The sequence below is a fragment of the Leptopilina boulardi genome, unplaced genomic scaffold, assembly GCF_019393585.1.
Source record: "Leptopilina boulardi isolate dan_hultmark-lab unplaced genomic scaffold, ZJU_Lbou_2.1 LbouV2_165, whole genome shotgun sequence".
In the NCBI taxonomy this organism is placed as follows: Eukaryota; Metazoa; Arthropoda; class Insecta; order Hymenoptera; family Figitidae; genus Leptopilina; species Leptopilina boulardi.
In genome coordinates this window covers 275,152-294,559 of record NW_026137713.1, presented here as the reverse complement: position 1 = coordinate 294,559, position 19,408 = coordinate 275,152, and the positions used below count along the sequence as shown (strand labels likewise).

Sequence of the window (19,408 nt, the reverse complement as noted above, 5' to 3'; positions counted from 1 at the left end):
ACAATTTCTTAAAAGTGATTATAGTGGTTGCTATGGTGACAGTTTATGTCAACAAACATTGTTTCTTGTTTTATAATCAATTCAAATTAAAAAAAAACAAAGAAATTTGAGCAAGTGAAAAATAAGAAAGGTTAATAAACAATTTATATAATTTGTAAACAATTGAAAAATGGATAATAATACAGTTAGTAATGGAAGAATACAACAGGGAAATACAACTGCCCAACGGACAAGGAGTAACATAACCAAAAAAGGTAATTTAAACTTTTAATAAATTATTTTTAAATAATAAAATTAATTTAATTAGAAGTAATTTGAATAATTATATTGTATAATAATTATAATTAGAGATTAAATATCGAAATAAATTTTCTTATAATAATAAATAAATAAATAAATATACTAAAATAGAATATAAATTAGCAGTTTCTACAAAAATTGAAAGTGGTTAATTATAACTGGAAATATTTTGTCTCTCTAATTAGTGCCAGATATACCAGCAATAGAAGTGAGAAACTGGCTACTTCACAGACACTACACAAGACATGAGTATCATATATGTAATGCACTAATTGAAGAAGAACTAATGAAATCTAATGGGAGAAATGAATACGCTAATTATTTGAAGGCATAATTGACTTAATTAATTTTCTAAATTTAATTTAGATATTAATTATTAAAAATGTTTTAAAATTATATTTCCGTTCTATTTTTTTTTATTTCATTTCTTTTCATTTTTCCATTTATTATTTTATTATTTTTTTTAATTATTTATTTTACTTTAACTAAAATTATTTCGAATCAAAATAGAATTAAACAATTTCTTAATTATTTTTTCTTTTTTCTAATTATATTTTCTTTAGTTCATATAATAATTTATCTTTTTTTTTTTTTTTTTTTTTAATTTTTTTCTAATTATTTTCCTTTACTTCTTAATTATCATTTTTTATTGTTTTTTTTTCCATCCTCTGAGAGTTTAATAAATGATTATTTCTCCCCCATTTGCCAGGGACTCATTTTAAGGGCAGATGGAAGGGTCCAGGACGCTTTGGAATGTTTTCAGAAATGCCTGGAAATCAATTCCACAAATGTCAATAATAAAAAGCAAATAGCAAAAACTTTGTAAGCAAGAAAAAAAAATTACTTTTTATTTAAAAAAAAAAAAAAATTTTTTTTTATATAAAGAAAATCTATTTTTTAATTTGGTTGAAAAAATTGAATAATAAATTCAGTAAAAATGAATTTAAAAAAAAGAAGATTAATTCTCTTTTTTGTTGTTATATTTTACGTTCATTAATTTATTTATATTTTTATTTTCTCTTTTTTCTGAAGATTTCTTCTTGGCCGTCATGAGCAAGCAGTGGAAAATTTTACCGAAGTAATTGAGAAAATGAGAAACCCAGATTGGGAAACTCATCATAATCTGGGCAAGTTTTTAATTTATTCTCTTTATTATTAATATTGTAGTTTTTTTTTAAATTAAATTCAGTCGTTCAGTGATTTACCTCATTAAAATTCTTAATTAAACCCCCAGTTTATTAAAATTTCCCCATATAAAAAGAATTTTTTAATAAGGAAATTATTTCGCAACATGAAAATTCAATTTAAAGTCTATATTATTTTTTTTTTAAATTCCTGTTTAATAATAATAATAATAATAATAATAATAATAATAATAAAGATAATAAAGAATAAATTTTCAAGATATTATTAAAATAAAAAAAATATTAAATAATAATTATTAGTTATTAAAATTTTATTTTAATCAAAAGAATAATAATTTCTCTATATTGTTTTCTGTAAAAATATATTTGAATTCATGTGGAAAAATTGTATAACAATTTCATTTTATTTTCTATACAGGAGAATGTTACATAAAACTAAATCATCCGGAAGACGCAATAAAGCATTTGAAGACAGCAATTGAACTGACAAAGAATGAAGTACCTTATTTAACATTGGCTAAGCTTTACGTCTCACAAAATCGAATTACAGATGCTGTTGGCATTTACCTAGCAGCTTCCAAGTTAGTTTCGCAAAAAAAAAAAAAAAAATTATTATCATATTCAATATCACAAATTTCCATTTATTAATTAGCCGAGGAAAAAATTATTTTTTCCCCTCAATTTTAGTGAATATTTATTTAAATTCCACAAATATCTTTTATTTATAAAAAAGGATTTAGCTTTAAAAAGATTTTTAAAAAATTTATTTTCGATTCGAACATTTGTAAAAAAAAAATTATAATATTGAAGATTAAATGATAAATTAAAGAAAAGAAGCTGAGCGCTTGAATATATTGAAATAAATTTGATGAAATTTCAATATTGAGGTATAAAGTTTGTTTTTGAAATTAATATACAGATTATAATTTCCATTAAGAAAATGGAGATCATTAATTTTGCTAAAAGGCAGCTAATTATAATGAACTGATTAAGTTTACTTTACTTAGTTTTCGTGACCTCCAAGTTTTTTCTTTTTTTTTGGAAAGATGTATATTAGATTGAAGTTGATAACCCACTTATAAAATTATAGTTAGTGAAGCGCACAAATTTCTTAATACTTGCTAATGATCGCAATTCCCATGATAAACAATATCAAATTATCCGTATTTCAGTCGCTCGAATTTCAATTAGAAAGTTAGATAACAGTAAATGTTTACCAGATAGTAAATCATACATACGTGTTACATTTTCTTCAATTAAAGTAAATTTTCTTCTTCTAATTTTGAATTGAAATTTATATTAAATTGATTTTATTATTCATTTATCTTCTGTAAATATCAAATATAAAAATCTTAAAATGTTTTTTTAATGAAAATAATTTTTAGAATTGTTCCCGAAAATGAAGAAATAATAACCGAATTGGGTCGTCTTTATTTAGAATTAGGAGAAACATCCCGTGCTGTTCAATATTTTGAATCGGCTTTATTGCATTCGTTTAGATTTCCAAAAGCACTTTTACCTTTGGGTTTTCTCAAACAGGTAATTCACGTAAAAAAGTATTTTTATTAAAGTATAGTAAATTATTAATTAATTTTTTAATTCTATCAAATTTATAAATAACTGGAAGAAAAAATAACAATGAAAAAGTAAATATTAAAAAAATAATTACCAAAATTAATTAAAAAAAAAAAAAAATTATGAACTCTAATAATTTTAAAGCATGACTTAATTAGAATCTAATTAAAAATTAATTTACTTTTCAGATGAATGAAGATTATGATGCTGCATTAACTCATTATAAAAATGCTTCACAATCAATTCCAGAATCATGGTCAGTGTGGAATAATATTGGCATGTGTTTTTTTGGAAAACAAAAATACGTTGCGGTAAGTATTAAATTAAAACGAAAAGAAATTTATTTCTCCAATTTTTTTTTTAATTGAAAAATTAAATAAATATAATAATAATAATTTAAAATAATTCTTTTATAAATATATAATATAAAAAAAAATTAATTTTTAATTTCTTTTTTGAAAAATTGAAATAAGATCAACTTTCTTTTGTTTCACTGAGGAATTTTTTTTTGTATTTATCACAAAGAGCTTAGTAATTTGCAAATAATTCCCTTATATATAAAGTTGGAATAAAAATGACTTTTTTTTTAAGTATGTACATTAGAGAAGTTGCGCGAGATAGAAACTGATGAGTATCTAAAGAGAGAACGACATTGGATATTCTATTTACAGTAAAACCCCTTTCCTCCCCTCTAATGACTCTCAGGAATGTAATTAGAACGGTGTCAGGAAAGTGACAAGGAATTAAGAGGGAATCAAGTCGAGTCATCTCACTTAAAGACAGACAATCGCGAGTATATTTTGATTTTATATCATATCATTTAATCAAAGTCATCAGAAGAATAGAGAGAAAAAAAAATCTTACAAATTACCCACAATTTAAAATAAACAAAAAATTTTAATTGATACATTTCGAAAAGCAACTTTTCAATACAAGAAAAATATATAATTTTTTTGTTTCGTTAAAAAAAAATGCAAATCCTCCTATTATTTGTTTATATAAAAAATTATTCTTTAATTTTTCCTTGCAAATTTATAAAAAAAGATTTTCTCTGTCTAAAAATTTTGATTTTTTTTTAAATTAAAAAAAATTCCTTGAAAACATAAAACTAAAAAAAAAAAATATTTTTAACTAATTTAAAAAAAAAAGAAAAAAGTTGTAAAGCATTTTCAGTGGTTTAATAAATTTTTAAGTAGAAGAGAAAAATTACAGTCAGACATTTTATAAATGACTAACAATAAATTTTATAAATAAAAGCTAAAAGTAACTAAGATTTATTGACTACAATTTTAAAGCAATTCCCATAGTAGTGATTTTAGAGTATTAAGTAGAAAAAGTAAGATTATAGTCAGATATTATTTAATGTCAATAAATTTTCTACATAAAACTATTATATATAAAAAAAAATATATATTCTCCTGACTAATTTTAGAGAAATAAATTAGAAATTGAGAAATTTGAAAATCTTTTTAAATAATAAATGATAAATAATAATCTGAATTTGGAGAAAAACAATCTTCTTAGTTTCAATGTTAAGAATGAATTGAGTTACTGAAATGGAATATTATCCCATTGTAAACAAGAATTTATAATAGAAATGTTGCATATTGACTTCAATTTTGATATCGTTTTTCCTATTGAGAAAAACTTACTTTATTCAGATTTTCTCTATAAAAAGGACACTTACGTACGTTTAAAAGGAAAGTTTCTTTTTTTATTCATAGATAAAGAAAAAAAAATTCCTCAGAAAAATTATTTCAATAGAAATATAAAATTTATATATATATTTAGAAATTTAATTACAATATTCTTTTTCTTTTTTTTTTTGGGCTTCGTTACGAGTGTAGGTGTTAACATTGTTTTCTTCTTTAGTTTATATAAAGAATTCTTTATTCGCGTGGGATTTAAGATTTTATCCAATTTCCTTAAATTTTACGTGAGGGTTAAAAAAAAACCGATATTTATTTAATTTTTTTTTGTCTTTCATTTTTTTTTAATTCTTTATATAGAATTATTATTTGTAATTATAAATACGTTTTTATTATTTTTCTTATTATTTATTATTTTTACTATTATTACTTATTGCTATTTCTTTTATTAGTATTTTTATTATTATACTTTTATTATTTTTAATTATTTTATTATTATTGTATATCACTCTAAACAACAAAATATAAAAAATAAAGCTATAAAAAAAAATTTACATAATATGAATAATATAATGTTCAATTTTCATTGTGAGAAAATTCTTGGAAGAAAATGATAATAGCTGCGATAAGTAAACAAAAGTAGAAATGAGTGGGACGTTGTGAGGGTAATATTGAAAAGACGCAGATATTATAAACGTAAGGGATGCTGGTTATGGACCAAAAAAGAACAATGGGTCTATTTAGAAAACAAAAATTTGCAATTTCTCCTTTTAATAGTTTATAAAGAAATAGATTGAAAACTGAATTGTCAATTTAAAATAAATAATTTAATGAGATTTTTAACAATAAAAATTGAAAATAAAAAAATCATTAATTTTACAATTTATTTTTATTTATTTATTTTTTAATTTATAAAAATAGATAATAATTAATTATAAAAAAATAATTATATATAATAATAAAATAATAATTAATTGTTTTTTTTAGGCAATTAGTTGTTTGAAAAGAGCTCATTATTTAAATCCATTGGCATTGCCACCTGCTTGTAATTTGGGGACAGTTTTTTTAACAACTGGACAACCAGCGTCTGCAGCTACATATTTATGCGCTGCAGTTTCCGCAAGTCCCAAAAATGCAATGCCCTACTTGTTACTTGGACGTGAGTAAACATTTTTTAAAAAAACAAAATTTAGTTCTTTTCAAATATTTTTTTAAACAAAATTTTATTATTATTATTATTATTATTATTATTAAATAATTAAAAATTAAAGTTCGCCCCAGGTAATAATTTAATAATAAAATTTTAAGGACTAAAATAAAAATACATAAACAATTAATTTAGAAAAAAGATTATCTTTTTATTTTAGCCCCAAAAAATGTCAATAATTTATTATTAAATTATTATTATCATTATTGTTATAATAGTAAAAATAATATTAATAATAATTTTTTAATTTTTGTGTTAATTAAAATTAAAAACGTTTTCTCCAATTTTTTTTTTGCAGAAAAGTAAAGATCTAAAAATTTAATTTTCATGTGCACAAATTTAACTTCTAATGTAATAGTGCAGTTATCATTTATGAAATTTCAGTACGTAGCTTAATTTCAATAGTATTATTATCGTCTGAGTAATTTTTTAAAAATTAGCATGCAAATTATACGTGTGCGAGAAATATATTCAACTTTTATATTATTATTATTATACTTTTGTATTATTCTTTTCGTGTGATTTTTTTTTTTTTTTTTTTTTTCAAAAACAACATTTTCTGCATATATATAATTTCCTACTTCTGCGAAAAGTCTAATGTGAACAAAAATCTTTTGTAATGCATTCAGATGGAAGTCAATGAAAAAAAAAAAAAAATTGGAAACAATCAAATGAAATAAATTTTGTTCTCTATAATTTAGATATTTAAATGAAAAATAGAAAGTTTTCCTCAATTTATCAGAGTTTTTTTTTAAATAAAAATTCAAATAATTGAAAATGAAAACAAAAAAATTGGAGAAAACTAAAAATTCATTAAATTAATTGAATTTTTGGATCGAGAATTAAAAAACGAATTTTTTTTATGTCACTCAAAAGAAATAAAAATTGAAATAATTATTATTTTGTTTTAGCTTTTTTTCACTACCCTGTATTAAATAAGCAGAAAAGAAAAAATTTTAATCAGAAATTAATATAAATTTTTTTTCTCCAATTTAGTGGCTTTAAAACAAATGAACGATTTGGAAGGATCTGTTGGTGCATTGAAAAAAGCACATTCTTTATCGCCTCAGGATCCATTAGTGCTTATTAATTATGCAGTTGTTTTACATTTACTTGATAAAGTAAAGGAGGTGAAAGATATTCTCACTGAACTTAATGACATAATGGCTGTTATCGACGTCGATTCTCAGGTTAGTGAAAAAAAAAAAAAATCTCGTAAATTCTATTTATTTTATAATTGAAAATTATTCCTTCTTTTTTTTTTTTATCTCATCAGCATACACACCAGTCTATTTTCGTTTTTATTCACTTTATTTATATTGAATATGTCTCTCAATTTACTAACTTGATAATTGGAAAATTATTGATTTCTATATTAAAAAAAAAAAAGAAATTATAATTTAAATTTTTATTCTCTTGTTCTATTAATATCTACACTGAAAAAAAGTCTAAATTAAATTCAAAAAAATATTATCTGTTTCAGGTAAATATTTATTTGATAATAGTCAAATTACCGAGTATTTGAACTAAATAAATTTTTTTTACAGTGTAATATTTAAAAAAATTATTTAACAAAAAAATTAAATTAAGAGTTAAAAATTGATATTAATATTTATATTATATAATTATTAATTAAAAAGTTAATTGTAAAAAACATTTTTTTCTTCTAGATTACAGGAACCGCGAAAAAATTGGAAATTAAAATACGTGAAGAGACACATTATGCAGAGGAGAGGAGAATTTTAGGAACCGATGAAGTTTAAAAACTAAGAAAATATATTTATTAATATTAAAATATATAATTAAATTCTATATATAAAAAAAAAATACGAAAACAAAAATCTGTGCAATTAAAAAATTTATTAACTTAAATTTTATTTATTCTAAAAATTGCAATAAAAAAAAGTAAAAAATAGAAATTATTTGCCAATATTTAATTAAACGAACACACGAAAATTATCTTTATTATTTTTGATTGTCCTGAATTATATATTATATGAAATATTCATCATCTAAGAGACAAAAATCTACTATTATTATAAAATCGAGTAACGAAAATATTTGCATGTTTCAAATAAATTGCTTTTTCATTTGGAAAATATATACCGTAATATTAAACATATATATATATATATATATATATATATATATAAGCTTTTTTGACGTATAATAAGGGGTGATTTTTCTACGCTTATTTAAATTTTATATGAGAGTAACTACATTAAAAAAAAAACTATAGATATTTTTCGTCTACTTGATATTTATCAACGAAAAAATACTTTTATACAAAATTAACTATTAAATATTCCCACTTATAAAGGAATATATTTATTATTTATTTTTATCGAATTTCAAGATAATTAAATAAATTTTTTATGTTAATATCTGTAAAAATAGATGATAATAATAAAAACAACAAAAAAAAAGTACTATTCATGCATTTAAGGCACGTTTTTAAATTCAAACAAATGATGAAGTTAATACTCCTGTTGCCTGTTGAAAATGTGTTTTCGTATTCGACACCATAAAGCTTTGCAAAATCCTTAAGGATTAAAGTGACGGTATAAGTGTTTTATGAAGCTTTTACAAAGTGGAAATTCTCGTTTGTCAATTGAATATATAGGAAAATTTCCAAAGCATATTCGCGTTAAATTTTTAAGGACGGTTCTTTATAACATTTTAGTGGGGGTGTCTTTTTTTTAAATTTAATTTTTTTTCTTGTTTTATTATAATTTAAAAAAATATTTTTACTGTAATATTATAATATAATAATTAATTTGTAATTTAATAATAATAATAATAACATTAACATAATACAAATAAAAATAAATTTATTTATTTATTATATTGTACAATATATATATTATACAATATTTAATTATAATTTATAAATTATTATAATTATAATCTAATCTAATCTAATCTAATCACCTCAAAAGTAAGTGTCGAAAACATTAGGATAAAATCAAAAGTTTTTAATAAATTTTTTATCCAAGATTTTTGGATAACATCAAATACCAAATATTGAGAGTACAAATTTGATAAATTTAAAATATTTACAATCAAAAATATCCATTTTTCTCTTCGTGAAAAAAAAGAATTCCTACTTTTTTAAAATTTGATTAATATATATTTTCATATAGCCACAAATAGAATCCAAGAACGCGGAAAAATAGAATAATTTATATATATGTATTGAACAATAACTTTTATGTATAAATTAAACATAATTATATATTATAATTTCCAACTAGTTTTGAATAAAATTTATTTAGAAAATTATAGGTAATTATTTTCCCCTTATATAATAATATTACAAGTTTTATTATTATTGACTTTTCTAATAGAAAAAATAAAATCTTGAAAAATATTCTCAAGATATATAGAAAAATATAGAAAATTGTGAAAATATGTGTGATTTAATAAAATTGTGATCTAAATTTAAGTAATTAAAATTATTTTCGCGTGATTAATTTAGAAAATAAAAAATAATAAATATTTAGTTAAATTTTTTTTAAAAAAACACAATGTCTTAATTTTGAAAATCAGTAGTAAAAGTCAATTTATAGTCAGCCTTTATAAATTTTTGTAATTCAATAATACAATAGAAATTAGAAAATATTTTCTTTTTTCACAGCAAATTATAGTAACTACTTTTTACTAATAATTAGTTATTTTTTATTATTTTTAATTAGTTATTTTAATTTTATTATTATTATTTATTTATTATTATATATTTATATATAAAATTATATTATATATTATATTTTTTATAATAACAATATAATATTATTATATTTACTATTATATAAAAATATAATATAAAATAATTGATTTTATAGATTTGATATACTTATAAAATTAGAAAAAATCAAGTCTTACTAAATATTGACTTTAACTACTGATTTTCTAATTTATCCATTATGTCTGACAAAAACCGACTTGTTCCACTAATAAAATTTCCGCAAGAAAAAAAAATTTATTTTTCTTTATATCCAAGGGAAAAACAAATGATATGCTTTTATATATTTTATTTAATACATATTTTTTTATTATTTTTTATATATAATATCCACTTAATGTTTTTTTTTTTTTTTTTTTTTTTTGCTTTCATCTCATTTATGATAATTGACGGACTGACAATAGCATTGTAAAGTAGGAGAATGACATTTTTATAATCTTCACATATAAAAATAACAAGATTTAATAAAAAAATCATTTTTTATTTTTCTAAAATGATATTTTTTTGGTATCTTATTTATATATATTCTTACGTTTGTTACAGTTTCCAAATTCATTATTGCAATTTTTCCAGCAGTCAAGTAAGATGGTATTTGACTTTTTACAATTATAAATGGTAGTAATTTTTGAATTTTAATTGGCAATTTATACCATTCACTGTCGTAACTGAAATTTTTAGTGATACAAATTTGAAATTTTTTATATATAATCATTGATAATTAAATTATAAAATTTAAAAAAAAAATTTTTTTTTCCTATCGGCTATTATCAAATAAATATTTATTTATATTAAATAGTTCAGATTAATAGTTTTAAGTTTATATATTTTATTTGAGTCAATTAAATTTTTTATTGTCTAAAATAAAAAAAAAAATTATTTGATAAAATAAAGATTCTTTAATTCAAATAAAAATTATTCACTTAAAAAAAATTATTTAATTATTAAATTAATTATTTACTCCAAAAAAAATTAATTATTTAATTGTCAAATTAACCGATTATTTGAATCAAATAAATTTTTTATAGCAAATAGAATTTTTAAATATTATAAATTTTTAATAAATATCAAACTCACATATCAAATGAAATAGCAGTACTTTGATTTATTAAATTTTGAGCAGGCATTCCAAGATAATATGCATGAACCAAAACTGCATTTACAATGAATATTTGTTTCACAATAAATAATGCGTCATCCAATGAAATTGCTATCTAGATAAAAAAAAAATTAATTACAAAATTATATTATTATTAATTAAAAAGGAATTTTTTTGTTGTTGTTTTTATTCAATTTTAATTAATTTATTATACCTGAAGTAATGTAAAACTTATTGTCAAAACATTACATCCAATTGAAAAAAATAGAAAAGGAGAGTAAAAATCTTCGAGCGCCTTTACATAACTTGAAAAAGTAAATTTTACTATGTAAACTAATATTTATTACTAATTCCTTTTTATATGTTTAAAAAAAAATTAATAACTTAAAAAAAGAGAATTATATTCTCAAAACTAATTTTTAGTCACTTATCACTAAAAATTTAATAAAGAAAAAATTACTAAATGAAATAGTAATATTATATACTTTTTAGTGAAAAATTTCTAATTTTTAGTTATTTTTCACTAAAATTTCTACTAATTTTTGGTTCTAATTTTTTTTTTTTACTAAAACTTAAGTACAAAAAAAATAAATTCTTAAATAAAATAGTAAAATTTTACCAAAAAAAATAAATGAAAATTTTTCACTAATTTAAATTTTGACTGTGTGTAAAAGAAAATTTTTAATATAAATTTTTCTTGAGCAGAAAAAATAACAAGAATTATATTAAATACCTAATAGTATAGTAATGATACTTAATAGAAAAAAATAATTCCTTTTGAAAAAATACATATCCCTTTACATTCTCATTACAAGTGGACTGAAATAAATTTGATATATTTTTCATTCGATACCTTAAATAATGTTACATCAATTATAATTAATAAAAATAAATTATTATAAATATTAATGACAAATACAATTGAATAAATAAATAAAAAAAAATTTTTTTCTTTAAATTATTATTTGTAATTTTTACCTGATAATTGCAAAAAGTCCACAAGCGTGTTGAGTTGTGACAGCAAACATTGAATCGACAGTACAAAAAACAAATACTGTATAAATACTAGATAAAATTTCATATATTAAAATATATGTATGATATTTCTCTTCGTTCAATGGAAATGTTGCCAAATACAATGGATGTAATGGACGTGATTCATTTAATGGAACAACAATGTCAATTAATTTTGGTACAAAAACTGTAAATATTACTGAAAAAATTCCACCAATATTTGTAACTGTAATTTAAAAAAAATAATAATAATTATTATATTAAATTATAAACTCATAAAAAAAATTACATTACTGTAAAATAGAAAATTACCAAACGATATAATTGTATAAATTCTTCCAATTTTTGCATGTTTTTCAAGTATATTTAATTCATGTGTCGATGATGACCACAATTTCCAATCATTTTCAATGTTATTAACAATAATCGATAGCTGAAAAAAAATAATACATCATTAATATTAATTAAATAATATTCAACAATATATATATGTATATATTGAAAATTTAAAAGAAATGATAAATTATTTATGTATTCAATTATTATATTCTTTGAAAAAATATTATAAAAATTAGTATACAAAATATTAATTATTTTAAATATGTATATTAATTATAATTAATCATTAAAAAAAAATTTTAAATATATATTAATTTTTTTAATTTACATTTATTTAATTTGACTCTATTAATTATTTATTAATTATTATAAATATTAATTGAAAATAATTACTTTCTTTGGAAAAATAACATAAGCGGAAAGTATAGCGAAACCCATTATAAAAACTAACATCAAAGATAAACATTCAAATGTAGCATCCATATCATATCTCCAATTATGTTGTAAAAATACAAACTAAATCAATTAAAAAAAAATTTTATATAATAAAAAAAAAAATTTCACCAACGATTATCCAGATAAAAAATTAAAAGTTTTCCATTAAAATCAAAAATTATCAAATAAATATTCATTTTTAAATAATTATTATTTTGCGCCAAATGGTATTTGTTTCAAATAGAGAAATTAATTTTAATTTATTTAATTTAATTTATTTACATCCAAATAAAAATTATTTGATTCAAGTAAATATTTATTTGATAATAAAACAGATTATTTTTAATCAATTATTAATTTTTTTTCACTATTTATTAACCTGAAAATAGACATTGGAAATAATGACAAAATAAATTGAAAATTTTAATAAAATTCTTTTCAAAAATTTTTGATTTATCCAAAGACCCAAAATTGAGAGGCTCATTTTATTTATTCTAAAATTTCTGAATCAAAAATTTTCATCTTATTAAATAAAAATTTTTTTTTGTTTTAATTTGCAAAAGAGATAGCTTTTGTTAATCACAATAATATTTATACGTTTGCCTTCCGAGTTTTGTTTTAATAGAAAAAAAAATGAAAAAAAAAATTAAAATAGTGATTCTACACCCTCTTTCAGATATAAATTGATCATTAATATATTATAAATATATACTTGGAAGAGGAAATATTGATGAAAATAAGACACGGAAGTGTTGAATATTTAAGAATTAGCAAGTGCAAAAAGGAGTTTTAACATTTACTGCATAAATATAAACGCATATATCGATTATTATATAGATGTTTGTTTTCTTTTTCATAAAAATAAATAACATAGTTATCAATATTTCCTCCGTATGTTTTATATCAGTATATATAAAATTATAAAAATTTTTAATTTTAATTTAATTTTTTTTTAATTAATATATATAAAATTACAATATAATTATATAGCATATATATAAATATCGATATATAACGTCCTCATCAAAATTTATTTATTTTCTAATGACCAAAAAGAATGCATTTTGAAAAAAATTAAAATTTTATTTTTTTAAAAATACATTGTCCTATAAAATAAATAATTTTTGTAAGTCAAAAATTCTTTTTTTTCAAAAACTTTTTTTTATTATATCTGTGTTGTATACCAGCGGATATTAATAATAATATTTTAATTTTTTAAATGTCAAATATCTTTTTCTTTAGATCTACATTCCCGGATAAATAAATGTTCCTAAAGTGGAGCTCCAGTGATATATAATGAAAAGGTATTTTTATTTTTTATTTTTACAAATACCTGTTAGCAAAAATTTCATTTTCTTTTTTTTTTTTTTTATATTTTTGATGATTGACGCACTGATGATAACATTGTAAAATATGAAAGCGCCATTTTTAGTACCTTAAAAATAAAAATTATAAAAAAATTTTATTAATAATATAAAATGTAAAAAAAAAATATTTTAAAAAATAGTAAAAAAAAAATAAAAATATTACTAAAAACAATAAGATAACACTAAAAAAAAAAAAAAAAAAAAAAAAATGAATCAAGAAAAACAATTTGTCCGCATTTAATTAAATGTTTTCTTGATCCAAGAAAATTTTTTTTCTAAATATTATTGGTACAAATGAATAAAAAAATAATTTTATTTTCTTATTCTTGATATATACTGACATTTATGTTATTTAATAGTAAAATTTTTATTCATACTTTTGATACAGTTTCCATGTTCATTGTTGCCAATTGACCAATGCTTAATTTACATGGTCTATTACTTTGCATAATTATCATCGGTATTAATTTTCGCGCTTCTATCGGCATTTCATACCAATTACAATCGTACCTGAATTTTCAGATTTAAAATATTAAATTATTATATTATTTCAAAATAATAATTTTAATTAATATTAATAGTTAATAGTAAATATGACAATATTAGAATAATAATAATAATTATTATTATTATTATTAATTATATTTATTTTTACTAAAAAAATTTCTATTTTCAAAAGTAAAAAAAAAATTTATCAATAATTTTTCTAATAAAATTCTTATAATTTTTCAAATATACATATTAAATCCAATTTCACTACTATATTGTAATAAATCTTGAGCTGGCAATCCTAAAACATAGACATGATAAATATTTGCCACGGCAAAAGCTCCATATTTCAAAATATACACAGTATTATCTATTGAATTTAAAGTCTGGAAAAAATATAACAAAAAAAGAAAAAGAAAGTAAAAATTAATAAATAATTCAATGAATGAAAAAAAAAATTTTTTTAAATAATAATTATATATTTATTTACCTGCATTAATGTAACACTTATTAAAATTAAGCTACAACCATTTGAAAAAAATAAAAATTGAGAATAAAAAGCCTCAAGTGTGGTAGCATATCTAAAAACAAAAAAAAAAAATTCTATTATACACGTTTAATATTAATTCTAACAAATAAAAATTATATGATACAAATATTATTTGATACAAGAAAAAAAAAACATCATCTGGAACAGCTAAAAATTTCACTGTAATATGTTTTACTAAAACAGCGAAAGTTTTCGCAATTCTAGAGAAACATATCGCTGTTTCAGATAAATATTTTTTTCCATATACCAATAAAAATTATTTGATACCAATAATTATATATTTATTTAATATATCAAGTAACCGATTAAATATATTTTCTCTAAAATTAGAATAAATACCGAATAGCATAATTATGATACTGAATTGAATAACATAAATCTTTATAATAATGCTTATTCTCCTTTTTATTGTGAATATAAGATGAGCGAGATATGCGAGACACGTTTTTCACTCGATAGCTTAAATATTAAAAATAATTATTTTAGTAATAAATAATAAAATTTTTAATTTATTAAAAAATTAATAATAATTAGAGTGATGAAAAATAATTTTACACCTGATAATTGAAAATAATCCACAAGCGTGTTGAACAGTGACAGCAAACATGGCATCACAACAAAATAGAACTAATAAATTATAACTCGCTGTCATACAACCATGAATTAATACAAAATTAAAATATTTATTTTCATCGAAAAAAAATTTCACTGGATACACTGGTTTTAATGGACGTGTTTCATTTAATGGTATAACAACATCAAGTAAACATGGTACAAATGTTGATACTATAAATACAATAACGGCACCAAAAATATATCCTGTAATTTACAAAAAAATTATCAATTATAGCAAAAATAAAATTTATCTAAAAAATTAAAACATTCAAACACTTCAACAAAAGAAACATATTTATATGTCTCCAGAGCCAAATAAATATTTATTTATTCCAAATAAATATTATTTCAGTTAAATAAAAATTTTATTTACTAAATACCTAAATTTTTGTATATTTTAAAACAAAATAAAAAAAATTATTTGGCTCTGAGAAAAATATATTTTTATTTGCTTCAAATATATATTTTTAATTTCTTCAAATAAATTTTATATTCGTCTCAAATATAAACACCATAATTCAAATAATTCTCGTCGATGTAATTGTTTATATTTATACAAAAATTTTTAAAAAACTATACTCACGAAAATATATAATTGTGTATTTTCTTCCAATTTCTGCATGATTACGAAGTATTTTTAATTCATTTGAAGATTCCCATAATTGCCAATCATTTCTAATGCAATTAACAAGAAATAATAGCTGAAAAAAAAAAAATTCTAATTAAATTCAAATTCTAATCAATTTTTAATTATTAACAAAATATTAAATAATGTTTGAAAAATAATTAACAAAAGTTATTTTCATTAAAATTTGATTTCCCTTTTTTATTTATTAATTAAATTTTTTTTTTTTCATTATTAAATTTGCAACATTTTTCAAACATTATTTTTTTTTATATTAAAAAATTTACTTTGTCTTCATTAAAAGTATAAACACAAAGTTCACTAAAAATTTGTACAACAATTGCAAGTGGTCCAAGACAATCAAGCACTGTTTCTTGATCTTGATTCCAGTTAGCAATTAGAAAATTAAACTAAATCAATGATAAAATTATTAATTTTTTTTTTTCTGTAAAAGCAAAAGAAAATGGGATTTTTTTTTTTGGAAATAATTTTTATTTATTTACTACTTTTTTTTCAAATTTTTTACCACCTTATTTGTAAAATATCAACTTTAATTTCTAATAATTAATATTTCAAATTTTCACCTGAAAAAAAAGAGTTGAAATAATTGAGGTGAAAATAATAAATTTTGTGAAAAATTTTTTTTTATAATTTTGATAAGACCATAAACCAAAGCATGAGAGGGAAATTTTATTAATTTTATAATAATGAGTATCAAATATTTCCATTTTTTGTTTTGTATTTAAAAAATTGAAAAATTTTTCACAAAAAAAAAGAAAAAAAAATTGAAAAAAAAACAATATAAGACTATTTCATTTTATAAAATAAGGAAATGATAAAGTTTTGAGAAACAATGTATACGATTGCTTCTATATAGAGAGTATTATATTATTATAAATTTTAATAAAAAATATAGGTACATATATATGTAATTATTCTATAGTATCCCTATTTTCTTGAAACGTACATATAATTTTCATGATTTCAAGAGAAAATAATGCGGAAATATTATTCAATAATTTCACCTCAAACAAGTATGCTTTCTAGTCTAAATTATTATTATTCGCTTATCAGATAAATTTTATTTCTATTAAAATATAAAATTATTATAGTTTAAAATAGAGGATAAGAGAGGAGAAATATATAGGATTATTGATAGTGGGAGTTTCTGAAAATTTTAAATAAATTATTTACATAGTACAAACAACACACAGTGTGGCTCAAAAAACAAAAGTTCTGCTTCAAATAAATTACATTTTTTTAATAATTTAAAAAAATTTTAAATATAATATTAAAAAACAATATTTTTTTTTACTAAAGATTATTTATTATTATTTAATTCAAAAAAATTTTAAATAATTTATAAATATTTATTTATTTGTATTTAATATAATTATTATTTCATATCAATTAAAAAATATTTATTTTAAATACATAAATTATTATTGATTGGAATAAAGTTTGTTGATTAATTGTTCATTTCCGTGATGAATATTCTAATTTCAAATATAAATATTATAAAATAATATCTAACAAGTAGCATTTATATTTTTTTCATTTCAGCAGTTAAGTGACAAGGTCTTTGACTTTTCATAATTATAAAAGGTATCAAATTTTGAATTTCATTCGGCAGCAAATACGCCATTCACTGTTAAGACTGAAATTATTTTTAAATTTAATCTTTTAATGAATTTTTTTAAAAATAATAATATAATCTCCACGAGAGAAGGGACCTTAATTCAAAAAAAAATAATTGTAGGTTATATTTACTGATAAAAAGTTTTTTTAATTAGGTAAAATCAAAATTAGTTTTTATTACATTTTTTGAATATATACCCAGATAGCACGTAAGCTTGCAGCAACCTTTCCGCGCAATATTGCCAACCTTGCACGGCAAGTTTGCCATAAGCTTGCAGCAAGCTTCAAATGTCCCACCTAACCCAAGCTTGCATGGTAAGCTTGCCGAAAGATTGTAGTGTAATGTTACTGCAAGATTGTGCAGTAAAATTATCGCAAGTTTGCTCAGTAAGCTTACACGGTAAGCTTGTCGCAAGGTTGGTGCAAGGTTGCCAAATAACCTTGCCAATTAGCACAGAAGGTTGCAGGAAACTTGCAGCAAGCTTGCCATGCAAGTTTGCTCGGCAACTTTATGGCAAGCTTGGTGCAAACTCACCGTGCAAGCTTACTATGAAAGCTTGCGATAATCTTATGATTCAATTTTGCAGTAACCTTACAATGCAATCTTTCGGCAAGTTTACAATGCAATCTTGCGATAATCAATCTTACTGTGTAATCTTGCAGTAAGTAAAACTGATATAATGGCATGAAAATTAATAACTAAAAAATAATTATATTATTATTTAAATTTATAGAACAAAAATTTAAAAACTTAAATTAGAAAAAAAAATGGTACTAAACTGTAAAATAAAATTTACCAAACGATATAACAGAATAAATTCTTCCCATTTTTCCATGTTTATTGAGTATGCTTAATTCGTGTATAGATATCCACAATTTCCAATCTTTCTCAATGCATTTCACAATAAAAGAAAGCTGAAATATAAAATCAAAATAATTCAAAAAAATTTTTTTTTTTATACCAAAGAAGTAGATGTATGATTATTCCATAAAAATAAATCAATTAGAATTTTTATAATTTCCTTTTAGCAAAATTTTCATTTTTTTTTTTTTTGAATAAAAAAATTTATTCTAAAAAAAATTCTAATTTATCCGAATATAAAAATTTCCAATTTACCGAATCTTAAATTTTTCCAAATTTTTATTTGTACAAATTTTTAATTAGTAGAATTATTAGAACGCCATTTTCATAGAATAATCATGCGCCTCTATTAAAGGTAAAATAAATATAAAAAAAAATTACTTTATTTAGAAAGAAAACATAGGCAGAAAATATATTGAAACCCATATAAAAAAAATTGTCAACATACTAATACATTCAAGTGTACCATTCAAATTAAACCTTCAATTATATAGTACAAATGCAATCTAAATTAAAAAAATTTATAATTATATGCAAAAATTATTGTACATAAGATTATAAATAATATATAAATTATACAAATAAAAAAAAAAATTCATTTTTAAACTTTTTTTTGTATAATATTCACCTGAAAATAGATGGTAGAAATAAGCACTAAATAAATTGAAAATTGTAATAAAATTTTTTTCCAAAATTTTTTATTTACCCACAAACCCACAAATGAGAGGCTCATTTTATTTCAATTTAAAATATTCAGAAT

General features: G+C 19.9%; 2 protein-coding genes and 1 long non-coding RNA gene across 5 annotated transcripts; 1 reads left to right on the top strand and 2 right to left on the bottom strand.

Moving 5' to 3' along the window:
* Window positions 1–15: 15 nt before the first annotated feature.
* Window positions 16–7,804, top strand: LOC127277158 (Bardet-Biedl syndrome 4 protein). 2 transcript variants are annotated; one of them, XM_051298023.1, is made up of 10 exons: window positions 16–254; window positions 486–628; window positions 1,010–1,122; window positions 1,333–1,427; window positions 1,864–2,026; window positions 2,831–2,984; window positions 3,209–3,331; window positions 5,657–5,828; window positions 6,873–7,066; window positions 7,547–7,803. In XM_051298023.1, the coding sequence occupies exons 1-10, from the start codon at window positions 170–172 to the stop codon at window positions 7,637–7,639; spliced, it is 1,335 nt and encodes a 444-aa protein (XP_051153980.1). In that variant the 5' UTR covers window positions 16–169; the 3' UTR covers window positions 7,640–7,803. The 2 variants fall into 2 exon arrangements, with proteins under 2 accessions (XP_051153980.1, XP_051153981.1); XM_051298024.1 differs by having other exon boundaries at window positions 179–254; window positions 427–628; window positions 7,547–7,804.
* A 2,160-nt stretch (window positions 7,805–9,964) lies between these two features.
* LOC127277170 (uncharacterized) lies at window positions 9,965–11,494 on the bottom strand. The gene is made up of 4 exons (XR_007842333.1): window positions 11,448–11,494; window positions 10,929–11,019; window positions 10,693–10,829; window positions 9,965–10,283 (listed from the first exon to the last, which is right to left on the bottom strand). It is a non-coding gene; the product is annotated as an uncharacterized LOC127277170 (long non-coding RNA).
* A 546-nt stretch (window positions 11,495–12,040) lies between these two features.
* On the bottom strand, window positions 12,041–18,675 carry LOC127277164 (odorant receptor 9a-like). Of its 2 annotated transcripts, XM_051298033.1 has the most exons (9): window positions 18,584–18,675; window positions 16,107–16,224; window positions 15,466–15,727; window positions 15,248–15,367; window positions 14,849–14,939; window positions 14,608–14,744; window positions 14,247–14,379; window positions 13,836–13,937; window positions 12,041–12,161 (listed from the first exon to the last, which is right to left on the bottom strand). In XM_051298033.1, the coding sequence occupies exons 1-8, from the start codon at window positions 18,620–18,622 to the stop codon at window positions 13,872–13,874; spliced, it is 966 nt and encodes a 321-aa protein (XP_051153990.1). In that variant the 5' UTR covers window positions 18,623–18,675; the 3' UTR covers window positions 12,041–12,161; window positions 13,836–13,871. The 2 variants fall into 2 exon arrangements, 1 of the variants encoding a protein (XP_051153990.1); XR_007842331.1 differs by lacking the exon at window positions 12,041–12,161 and having other exon boundaries at window positions 13,838–13,937; window positions 14,630–14,744.
* Between the last annotated feature and the right edge of the window lie 733 nt (window positions 18,676–19,408).

Coding starts and splice junctions, on each gene's coding strand:
- LOC127277158 (XM_051298023.1), top strand. CDS start 170: ATGGATAATAATACAGTTAGTAATGGAAGAATACAACAGGGAAATACA. Junction 2,027..2,830: donor ATTTACCTAGCAGCTTCCAA/GTTAGTTTCGCA, acceptor AATAATTTTTAG/AATTGTTCCCGAAAATGAAG. Junction 2,985..3,208: donor CTTTGGGTTTTCTCAAACAG/GTAATTCACGTA, acceptor TTTACTTTTCAG/ATGAATGAAGATTATGATGC.
- LOC127277164 (XM_051298033.1), bottom strand. CDS start 18,622: ATGGAAAAATGGGAAGAATTTATTCTGTTATATCGTTTG. Junction 15,728..16,106: donor ATACACAATTATATATTTTC/GTGAGTATAGTT, acceptor TGTAAATTACAG/GATATATTTTTGGTGCCGTT. Junction 14,380..14,607: donor AGTGAAATTGGATTTAATAT/GTATATTTGAAA, acceptor CTGAAAATTCAG/GTACGATTGTAATTGGTATG.